This window comes from Moschus berezovskii, chromosome 24 (assembly GCF_049115385.1).
Source record: "Moschus berezovskii isolate FMDL1 chromosome 24, NW_MosBer_1.0, whole genome shotgun sequence".
Taxonomy (NCBI): Eukaryota; Metazoa; Chordata; class Mammalia; order Artiodactyla; family Moschidae; genus Moschus; species Moschus berezovskii.
In genome coordinates, this window is record NC_142483.1 from 31,995,922 (window position 1) to 32,008,161 (window position 12,240).

The 12,240-nt window shown below is 37.4% G+C and overlaps 1 protein-coding gene across 2 annotated transcripts in view; it reads right to left on the reverse strand.

Annotated features, from left to right (window-relative positions):
- Window positions 1-12,240, reverse strand: part of SHQ1 (SHQ1, H/ACA ribonucleoprotein assembly factor) — a 103,127-nt gene that overhangs the window by 60,413 nt on the left and 30,474 nt on the right. The window contains exons 7-9 of one of the 2 annotated variants that reach the window (XM_055414331.2): window positions 7,612-7,766; window positions 5,182-5,235; window positions 2,676-2,799 (exon numbers count right to left, since the gene is read on the reverse strand). The exons of the other annotated variant lie outside the window; for it this stretch is intronic. Coding sequence (XP_055270306.2) covers window positions 2,676-2,799; window positions 5,182-5,235; window positions 7,612-7,766 — 333 coding nt within the window. The remainder of the gene's footprint in view (window positions 1-2,675; window positions 2,800-5,181; window positions 5,236-7,611; window positions 7,767-12,240) is intronic. 2 annotated transcript variants of the gene reach the window in all.

A 12,240-nucleotide genomic window follows, 5' to 3' on the forward strand; every position in this document is an offset into this window, starting at 1 on the left:
AGAAGTAAAAATTGCTAAAGATACAGGAACAGAGGGGGAAAACATGGGATGATCATGTGCCCCAAGATTATAGATTCAGACAGAGAAATTCCACTTCCAAGGCTCTACAGTAAGCACTAAAATAACACTTGAAAGGACAAAATAGGTTTTCTTCTCTTACAAGAATTTGAGCTACACATACAGCAACAGTGAGAGATGAATGCAGAGTTTTCCGGGGGTGGGGAAGGTACAGCAGAGAGAATGTAAAATTGAAAACAGCCAAAGGCCCAGAGAAGAATTTTATAAGGCCTCTGTGAAGTCAGGTAAAGCAAATTCATAGCTCTTCAAAAACTTAGCTCTCAGTTAATCTGTAGATTCTGATACCAGCCTTCCTTCCTTGGTTTCAGAAGTATGTTTCATATAAGATTTGCATTTCTTCTGGGGAACGAGTTATTTATTACTTTTAACTATGAAAGCAAGACACTCACCTTCAGAATAAAAGTGTGACGGCTTTTTTGATTATAAGTAGGCACGAATTCATTCTTGGAAAATGTTAAATGCCAAACCAGCACTACCTGCACTTAAACCATAAGGTGTCTAAACAACTGAGACTCTTCAATGGTATTAATGGCATCCTGGTGTCACCCATCTGTATGAACAAAGGTGTCAACCCTCATCCAGAGCTTGCCATCCCCATAGTTTAGCATTTCCCCTAAATGAACTCTAGACAACCTGGCTCTCTGCTTCAGCACTAACTAGCCACAACCCAAACAAGCCACAGAACATACTGTGCATGGTTCATACAGGATTGGGATTCATTTTCAGCATGCTACCTCGGGTTTTCTGTTGCTATCACAACACAGCTGATAAGCCTATTTTTGTAGATAGATAATAATGGAAACTTAAGTTTAAATTTCCAATTCCAACCTACTAAAACTGAGGAATTGACTACAGTGTAAGTCAAGGCAATCAAATTTATTTTTGGTTATGAATCACACAACTGATTACTTTTCAAATGAAAACCCAGAGAACAAGATTATTTCCCAGAATAAAATAACAAGAGGGTGTGTGTGTGTGTGCACGTGCACACATGCACACGCATGCTCATCCGTGCACATGCACACGCACATGGGGGTTTCACAAGTTTTCCATCTCAAAGCCATGATACAAGAAGAAGACCATAACTGCATTCTCACTGTTTAAATCTATGAATAATGTGCAGACAATCTAGCATGACTTAAACAAGAAATTAACTGACATGTACTCAAATTCAATAATCAGTCATTGATAGTAGATGGACTTTTCAAGATAATTTTTGCAATTCAAAAAAAATATCTTGGGGACTTGCCTGGAGGTCCAGCGGTTAACACTTGCCTCCCAATGAAGGGAGTATGGATTTGATCCCTGGTCAGGGAGCTAGAATGCCTCAGGGCCAAAACACCAAAACATAAAACAAAAGCAATATTGTAACAATTTCAACAAAGACTTTAAAAATGGTCCACACCAAAAATATCTTAAAAAAAAAAAAACAAAGCAGTGTGTTTCCCCTTGTTAAAGAAGACAGATTCCTCAAAGGCAGTAGCTCTTCTGTTCTATAATCAACAATCCTTTAAAATAAAATACTGCTAGTCTAAACCAATAGGATAAATTTAAAAAGATCTTTCATTTAACTATGATTCATTTTTACAATTATTATCTATTTTAAAAGAATCTACTTCAAACATGACTTTTCCCCCAAGGGCAGGTAAACTATGGGTCACACAGAAGTCAAAGAAAAACCTAGATGAATCCTAGGAGGGAGAAAACATTACAGATGTGATTATTCCCATTAAGCCTAATGATATAAACGAATGAACTTTTTCCTTTCTCCTTCTTAACCTCAAGTCTGAAAACTAAACCTCCAGAAGCACTGTTATCTAAAGACAAAGAAATGATGAGACTCCCTAAAAAAAAATATAAGAAATGACCATAAAGTATACCAAGTGAGTTTTAATAAAAATGTGCCAGAACTAATACATACAAATGGATGTTGTCCCCTTAAAAAGTCATTACCTTGGAAATTATATACTTAATCCAGTGATGCTGTTATAGGCACTTCGGAATTTGTTTCAGAGCTTAGAATTTTCCACATTCTTAAAAATAGCAAACATTTGTCTTTTGGGGTTTGATTATTTAGCAATAATCAAGTAACCAGAGTAGCTGAACTTTCTCTGGAAAACCTTTCCTGATCTGCCAAATCCAGGTTCTGTGCCTCTCCTGGGATGACTGTCCTTCCTCCAACAGAGAACTTTTCACTCAGCACTGGAACTGCTTACTTACTTACCATCAGTCACCTTGGCAAAACTGGAAACTTCACAGGAGCAGGGAACTTATTTATTATTTTACTCACAACCCTAAAATAATGCCTAGAAAATTACAGGCATCTGTATGATACAGAAATACTGAATGATACAATCTACTAAACACAACATGTTTTGGAACACTGTATTTACCCTCCCCACTCGTCTCTGAAAAGAGTACCACACCAGTCTGTATGATTATATACCTATATAGAGGGACAATTACTTTATATAATACCTGAGAGGAACAGTGTTTGGACTGGATGATTTTCATTACTTATTTTTGTAGAGGAAGAAAAGCAGACTAAAAACATTTAACTTTTCACTCTCAAATTTGCAAACATAATAACATCTTACCTAGCTGCAATATCTTTATAGTGTCTCTGTAGGCTTTCGTCACCAGCTTAAAATGGCGGTACAGTGGATAACACAAAACTCTTCTTCCAAAAGACACCAGGATTTCGTGAACATTAGTCCAAGTCTGGGAAGTATCATTTACATGAATAATCATTTCCATGTTACACAAAACAAAAGCACACAAAAAAACTATTCTCAATTAAAAACCAAGTCTAAGTCAACACAAAGGCAAATGGAAGATAAATACAGTGACATGCAGTGAGACTCTTTCTGTAAACTTAAAATTTTTATCTCGGTCTTTGAAATTTCTCATACTTTATCAACATATCACACGTGCTCCTTAAAAATCACATTCATAGCAGGAAAGTTTTTAAAGTCTTTTAAGAATTACCACTATGAATGTAAAACACATGGTGCTAACATAATACAGATGCACATAAAATGCATTTCTAAATGATACATGTTTCATGTTTTTGTCCTTTAGGACCATTCGAGATAATACAGATGAAAAATACAGAACTCTTTAGTGCAATGTGTTCACAGTCCCTCTTTCCTCTCTCTGTTTTTCTGCTTTGGGCATGAGTAATACACGGCATTTACTTCAGTAATTTACTCTCACTTATCAAAGAGAAAACTACGCATTTCTGTAAAAAGGCTTTATCTTGAATGGTATCAAACTGATGCCATCAGCAATGTTAAACTTACTGAAAACACATTTTCCACAAAATTGTTTTTTAATTGGGTTTTGATTTAAAATGTATAAAAATGTTAACCTGCAAATAAAACTTAACATATAAAATTAAAGGAGTACAACATTTCCGAGTATATTCACCTTTAATAAATGAGTGATCTGATTAAGAGTACTGAGTACTCAACAAAGAGTAGTTGATATAATATAAAAAACAATGATGAACTTCTAAAAAATTCTGGAAAAACTAAATACTTATAAAAGTTTGACAGAGCTGGTTACATGTATGACAATAGTAAGTTATCTAAAAAACAATAAAAAATGTCAAAATAAAATCATAAATAGATGAATTTTTTCATGCAGATTTTAATAACTAAACTATGAAATGATCTAGTCACCAACTACTTTGTTTTCAATATTGGAATAATTACTGTGAGTATTACAAAAGCCAATTTATCCATTATATGCTGATCGTGGAAATACACAGAACCCAAGAGGAGTCCAGAGAAAAGCACTTTTCCATCTTAAATATGCATATGAATTCCTGGAGATCTTGCTATAGAGTCTATCTCAGAGGGTCTGCTCTGGGATTCTGTCTTTTCAACAAGCTCCCAGCAGAGGATACTGGTCAGGGAGTTGGTTCATGGACATTCTTGGAGTAGCAAGTTTCTCTGCTAAAGTGAAGTGTTTCAGTTCCTGCTTATATCTTACCTATTATTTGAACAGATGGAGGGTATTTTAGAAGTTTGGGGACAATGTCTATTATGGGAAGATGTATGCCAATATACACCAACTTACATATAGGCCTTATTTATTATTTGAACAAAGTAATGTCATGAAACAACTTTTTTTCCAACTGAAAATGTACACGATTTAGGATTCAAACTAGGGGGAATAAAACAGAAACAAAACTAGTTGCCTTAATAGACAATGCAGTTAACAATTGTTTAAATAAACATTTTTTTAAAGCTTCTGTTTTGATAGACAACAGCATGTTCGAAACTAGTAAATTTAAAGACACCATCCTTTGCCATTTTTGGTGATATATGCACAACTGCTTTCTAGAAAACAGACACAAAAACAATTATGACTATACTAGAAGAGTTACGAGATCTAAACATACTAATTGTAGAACCTAGGATAAGTTATTTAAGCTATATGACCTATGTTTCTTCATCTGTAAAACACATCTCACAGACTTACTGCAAGGAATAGGTAAAGTAATATATATAAAAGGCTTAGCACAGTCTCTGGTGGTAAGTGATAGTTAACAGTATTATCACATAGGTTTGCTGCCTGTCTTTGAGCTCTGAGCCCCAACATAGGCCAACTTACACACAGGCCTCAAACTTGACCCAGCATTTCCCACAATAGACAATGTCCCCATCACTCCTTCAAACTTCGAAGATACCCTACACCTGGCCTTATTTATGTACTATGATTAGAGTAAGAGTAACAGATAAAACCAGAATTTTATTAAAACCATGGGGGAAAAAAACTAGTACAATAAAGTTACCACTTTTCAGTCCAGGTTCGATGCATGAGACAGGGCGCTCAGGGCCAGCGCATTGGGACAGCCCTGAAGGATGGGATGGGGAGGGAGGTTCAGGATGGGGGACACATGTACACCCATGGCTGATTCATGTCAATGTATGGCAAAACCCACTACAATATTGTAAAGTAATTAGCCTCCAATTAAAATTAATTAATTTGCAAAAAAAAGTTAAGGAATTGCTTAAATTACCACAAATGAACTAATAACAACAAAATATAACTCTGAAGAAACAAAATCTAAAAAACTGCAACTGAAAATCGTACCTCAAACCAGCACAGTGTTGGACTCAATTTTCTGATATTCCATGCAGATTCAACCTTTATTTGTTATGAAGAAAAGGATAGTGTCATATGAGAGGTAAAGTCATTTAGAAAGAAAACAACTATATCCATTTATTCAACCAGTATATGAATAGTATTGACATATGTAAAACCGAACAAGTGTCTATGGCTTTACTGATGTCAAGGTGATCAAAGGCCAAGTCTGTATTTCTTCAGAATTTTATAAAGTAAAGCTTTTGCACTGATAAGAGTATCAGAACACAGGAGCACATAAGCAAGGGCTTTGAAACTAAAGAAAAGCAATGCATGCTCAATTTCTGTCCTTCTCAACTAGGTTACTTACCTCCCAAATATTTCATAAATAATCTACCAAAAGACTCAAAGATAAGGTTAAAGTACTCTCTGTGGCACTTAAAAAGCTGCTCAAGAATCTGGCTTTTCAGAGAAGGTCTGCAAGAGTAAGTACATTCTAGAGAAGACCTTGAAGTTGCAAGACTTCGTGATTTCAAACATATGAATCTAAGAATGAAAAGTGCAAAATTTTATTGAGCATAACTAAACTCTCTCACTCAACTTCTCAAGCAATATGAAGCTATTTTTTCTGTCAAAGAAAACATTTTCTCTGACTATGGTATTCTACAAAGATGAGTGGAACAAAATCCATTTTCAGTCACAGTATGCACTTAATACACTCATTAATATTCATTTCGGAGTCAAATACAAATCTCAAAAGTCACCTTTGAAATTTTCAGAACCCCAACAGCAAAAAAACTTGACACATATCAAATCCTTATCCCAATATTATGCTAATGCTATGATGTTAAGTAGGTGAGAAAAGCAGGTTAGATAATAGTACATACATTACAACCCAATATAAATACATGTGTGCAATGAAAAAAGCCAAGAAGAGAAACATTTCCGTGTAACAATGGCTACCTTTGATAGCTGAGATGACAGGAAATTTTAATTATTTTCTTCCTGTATTTTCCTTTACAATGAAATGAATTATTTGTGTAATTTACAAAGAAGGAGGGGGTAAAGGTAGGAGGGGTAGAAGGATGGGGCAGGAGATGGAACTACTATTTATAAAATAAATAAGATACAAGAATACAGTGTACACCACAAGGAAATATAGCCAAAATTTTATAATAACCTTGAAAGGAGTAAAATATATAAAAATACTGAATCATTACATTGTAAACCTGAAATACTGTAAATCAACTTTATGCCAGTTTAAAGAATTTTTTTTAATTTAATAAATAAAAAACAGGGAAGCATATGCACAACTCAAGTATAACCCCTTGAACAAAAATTATTATCAATAGATACAGGGACACATTAACTGGAAAGATTTTTTTTCTGGCTTTCCAGCCTTTTTAAAAAACATATATATATATATATGATCAGTGATATAGGTGAGAAAGAAATTTAGCTCTTCATTTACAGAATTAAGTGTGGTATAAGAGATACAATACAATTGTATATATTTTTTTAAAAGATCATTTTAAAAAGTAAGATCGTCCTTACTTTACAAAAGATTTACTTTTGCAATAGGATTTCACTGACGAGCAAAAAGATAAAATTCAGGTTTTTAAAATGTGATTTACATACAATTTTTCAGAGGTACAAATACTATTTAAATTGAGGGACACCTGCAGATAAACGCTCACATTCCTTTTTGTACAAAATACTATACCTTACAGCTGTTAACAGACAGCTCAAAGACAGACTAGAAATGGTAAAGTTTACCCCTTTCCAATGTCAGGTGTCATGTGGCAACAGCTGTCTCATTTGGTCAGTTCATCTCCCAAAGAGATGAGAGCCTCGGATATCCTTCTTCCCTACCTTCAGCTTTACTTCTCCACTCTGCTACTGAGTGAGACTAATGTGGAGACAGAAGGAAAAAAAGACCAAATAAAAGTATTGTGCTGGGGCTTCCATGGTGGCTCAGTGCGTAAGAATCTGCCTGCCAATGCAGGGGACACAGGTTCGATCCTGGTCCAGGAAGATCCCACATGCCTTGAGCAACTAAGCCCATGCGCCACAACAACTGAGCCTGTGCTCTAGAGCCCGCAAGCCGCAACTACTAAGCCCACGCACCCTGGAACCTGTGCTCCGAAACAAGAGGTCACTCCAGTGAAAAGGCTGCACATCTCAGCTAGAGTAGCCCCTGCTTGCCACAACTAGAGAAAAGCTTGTGCAGCAATGAAGACCCAGCACAATCAAAAACAAATAAATGAATAAACCTTTTAAAAAGCATTGTGCTTTCATGCTGGCGTCCATCACCAACACACCTGCGCACCTCCGTTCGGAGTGTCCCTAAATAAACATGACTGGTCTCACTCACGACCTTAATACAGTTTCCTCTGTACGACAGGCTACGCCAGAGTTCACAGACACACACGCACTTACATTCCTGTCTCCCTCGGTGACACGGGTCTCATAGCAATATGCCAGAAGGATATCAACCAAACTGTAGTACACCTGACGATGGGCTCTCTTGTCCAGCAGGTAAGATTTATTAACAAATTTTCGCAGCTGATATTTCTCTTCTTCAGAAAAAGACACTAGAAGAAAACGCATTTAAAACGTAGATGTCCCATTCTGTTTGGTAAAACCCCCATTGCAGGCAGATTTGTCAAAATTAGAACTTTAATTATAGAAACTGAAATCAAAATTATTAAACTCTGGACATGGAAACAACTTTTTAATTAAACTTTACAATTTTTTTAAGAGCTAAATATTTGTTCAAATTCTAGTAGGGCTAAAAAAAAGAAAAAAATGTCTAAACAATATCTATTTCTTATTTACAGACCCCTCCCACACACTGGCTCTGTTTTTTGTTTTTGTTTTTTTTACACAGTTCTGTACTCAAGACAGCTAAATGATAGTTACTGACTTTAAGATAATTATGTTTTAATAACAGAAACACGTGAAACACTCTGCAAATATTATTTACTTTGAAAGTTCTACACAAAGAAATGGAAGTATTCCCATGTATTAATCAATTTTAAGGGCATAGTATTTTTCAAATATCATTTATACAAAATTTTACAGAAATATGCAAATTTGATTATACTGCACATGCTCGACTGGCTGGAAGAGGATGTTTCCTTTTCTTCTGCTTGGCACCCTCTATCCTCATCAATAACTTTTTCCATGTTAAAAAAAAAATCTAGTATATATCACTTCATATTTTTCTTCACGACCATAAGGACACACAAACATGTATACAAGGGAGTTGATACCTTTTCCTCCCCAGAGAATCAGATTACTTTTTTCCATCTAGCCAGTCTAACTCAATGACACCTCCAGGAAATCTCCCCAAGTCACTTGGTACTTAGCTAATTTTGTGATATCCCCCATTCCTGGGATTCTCCAGGCAAGAACACTGGAGTGGGTTGCCATTTCCTTCTCCAATGTGTGAAAGTGAAGTCGCTCAGTCGTGTCTGACCCTTAGCAACCCCACGGACTGCAGCCTACCAGGTTCCTCCATCCATGGGATTTTCCAGGCAAGAGTACTGGAGTGGCTTGCCATTGCCTTCTCCGTAGCAGAATATTCCATGGTGCAGCATGCTCTATCCAACCACTCCCCCTACTGATAGGCATTCACTCTGCTTCCAACTTTATGCCGCTGCTAATGATGCTGCAGTAAATGTCATATCATGTGGCACTGGATACTGCAGGCCTTATTTCCACAAAACAGACCCCCAACAGTAGACGGACTGGGTCAAAAAATGTATCTGTTTTTAAGAGATACTTTATTTAAGCACTACATCTCTCTTTTGTAATGGTCATGGACAGAAGTTCCCTTCCCTAAGCATATCTCTTGCTTGCTCCCAGCCATAAACGCTTTTTTAAAAACCATTTTCAGTTTAATGGATATGAAAGGACTGTGGTAAGAAAAATTCTAAAATGACCTCCAATAAGACATCACTTGAGCGTGGGCAGGAACTGTGACTTGCTTCTATTCAAAAGAACATGGCAACAGCGACAGGGCAGTTACTGTTACGATTATTATGACTATGTTCTGATACTGGCAGAGACTCTCCCACCAATCGCCAATTGTGAAGAAATAAGACGTCATGTCATGACCGGGCCACGTGGCAGGGAACTGTGGGATCCTCTAAGACCTGAGACTGACGCCCCGGCTGAAAGCCAGCAAGAACATGGGGGTCTCAGTCCTATAGTTGCAGGAATCAAGTTCTGCCAACCATCATGTGAGCTTAGAAAAGAACTCTGAGCTTCAGAAAGGCATATAGCTGCAAACACCTGTTTTTTGAAAATGAAAAGATGGCCATATTTGTCTGCAGCCTTCCCAGACCCCGAGCAGAGGACCCCACCTCAGCTTCTAAGCATCTAGATATACTGTTAAGTATCTAGATATAGTATTACCTCTAAGTCAGTGTCATCAATCTCTTCCCTTACAAATTAATTCTTCATTTTCCTTCCGTGCCCCATCAGAAGACCACTTTCAAATTCACTTTAAAAGTTGTTCAGTTCAGTCATGAGGAACATTTAGCTTCCAGTGCCAGTGAATATCAAAGTAATGCCAAAATAACTTTGAAGTCTTTTTTCCAGGTTTCAGAATTGTCCATTATATGCAGGTCAGGACAGGCTAAACTGTTGTTAACAGACAGACCCCAAATACACCGGCTTCAGTAAGACAGAAGTTTCCCTCTCACACTACTCCTCGGAGTGAACAGTCCAGGACAGGTGGGTATCAGGATCTCCATACCCATCTCCTGACCCATGAAAACAGCCAAATCAGAACTCTGTTTCTGATCTGTGGTAACCTGGAATGCAACAAGAGGAAACTAACACAGTGACACACCACTGTTACTTCAGTAAGCATTTCTCTAACTGCTAAACTCTGAACATTATTTCATAGATTTGTTTGGCAACTTGGATTTGCTCTCCTATAAATTACCCATATGTTTTGCCCAGTTTTTTTCTAGATGGCTTGTCAAATATTTAAGAACTTGTCTATTATGTATTCAAACCCTAGTCATCTCTCCAAATCTACTGCATCTCTACTGACTCTGTTTAGAGGATCTTAGGTCATTGAATTATTTATGTCTGTGTGTAGTCCAATATGTCTATCTTTTTTTTTTTTACCAGATTGTGAATTTATATCCTTCAATAAGATTTCCCCAACTCCTGAATTGTCCATGGAGTCTCTCAGCTTTTCTTTAAGAGTTACTGTTTCCTCTTTTAAATTTAAATCTATAATCTATCTGAAAGTTACTTTTTCGTATTTTCAGATTTTGGTTAATTACAGATGAGAAGTTAATTGTATCAGCACAGTCTGCTCAGTAAGCCATCTTTTCTACTGCATTGAACCACCAACATTATCAAATAGATCTGCTGCTTTTCTTGCTAAATACTACTTCCAAGCACTTTAGGTTTTTGTCACCTGCAAATACAATAGTTTTCCTATTCCCAATAAATTATCAACAGAAGAGAGAGACATCTCTTTTTATATATCAGTCACCTTACCAAGGGCTTGTGAGGTGGCGCTAGTGGTAAAGAACCCCCTCCCTACCAATGCAGGAGACATAAGAGATGTGGATCTGATTCCTGGGTCCGGAAGATCCCCTGGAGGAGGGCATAGCAACCCACTCCAGTATTCTCGCCTGGAGAATCCCATGGTCAGCGAAGCTTGGTTGGTTATAGTCCATAGGGTAGCAAAGAGTTGGATAGGGCGGAAGCAACTTAGCACACACGCACATATAGGCATATAAAATGTACATACAGACAGACCCAAAATACAGTGGCTTCAGTAAGACAGAAGTTTCTCTCTCACACTACTCCTCGGAGTGAACAGTCTAGAACGGGTGAGTATCAGCATCTCCACTATATGACTTCCATCCATGGTCCAAGATGCTGTTTCAGGTTTTAAAATTTTCCAACCAATGGCAACGGAGAAGGCAATGGCAAACCACTCCAGCACTCTTGCCTAGAAAATCCCATGGACGGTGCAGCCTGGTAGGCTACAGTCCATGGGGTCGCTATGAGTCAGACATGACTGAGCAACTTCACTTTCACTTTTCACTTTCATGCATTGGAGAAGGAAATGGCAACCCACTCCAGTGTTCTTGCCTGGAGAATCCCAGGGACGGGGGAGCCTGGTGGGCTGCCGTCTATGGGGTCACACAGAGTCGGACACGACTGAAGTGACTTAGCAGCAGCAGCAGCAGCAACCAATGGCAAAGTGGAAGAAGAAGAGGATGACAAACACTTTTTTTCTAAGGAATTGATCCAGAAAGTGCACACAGCGCTTTCACTCACTTCCTATCATCGAGGACTTAAGTCTTACAACCACATCCAGGGGCAAAGAAAGGCAGGAAACTTGGCCACTAGCTGAGAGGGCATGAGCTCAGTTTTAACTCAGGAAGCCTCTTCCTAGTGGAGAAGAGTTAATAAAAACCGCGTGTTTTTGACACCTTCTCAGAAACCAAAAATTATTAAACCACCTTTTTAATATTCCCAAGTCACTCTCTTGATAGCTAGTTAAGTCCCAGCCTTTCTGTCTCTGCTCAACAAAGACTGCCCTTCTGTTCATTACAACTGGGCAAAAGCCAGAAGGAAAAGAATATGATTACTCCCACATAATGGTCCCTTTTCACGTATCGTTTTCATGTCTATACTCTTAGGAGCCTTAAGATTAACATGGCTTCTTTTTGCTGTAAGGCATCCTTCCAGCAGTTTTTTGCAATCTGTTCTCTTGGGGAAAAAAAATCTTAAATACCCTTAAGTGAAATTACTAAAAGCAATATTCCTTTACTTACTAAAATACCATTAGTACTAAAAATTAAAAGAAAGACAGGATATGACATAAAATACACTATTTTTTTCAGCCATGTTAAAAAGTCTATGTTTTAAAAAAATTTTTTAATGTATTTGTACAAGCATTGTTTATATAAACAAGTAAATATATCAGTTCAGTTCAGTCGCTCAGTCGTGTCCGACTCTCCGCGACCCCACGAATCACAGCACGCCAGGCCTCCCTGTCCATCACCAAATCCTGGAGTTCACTCA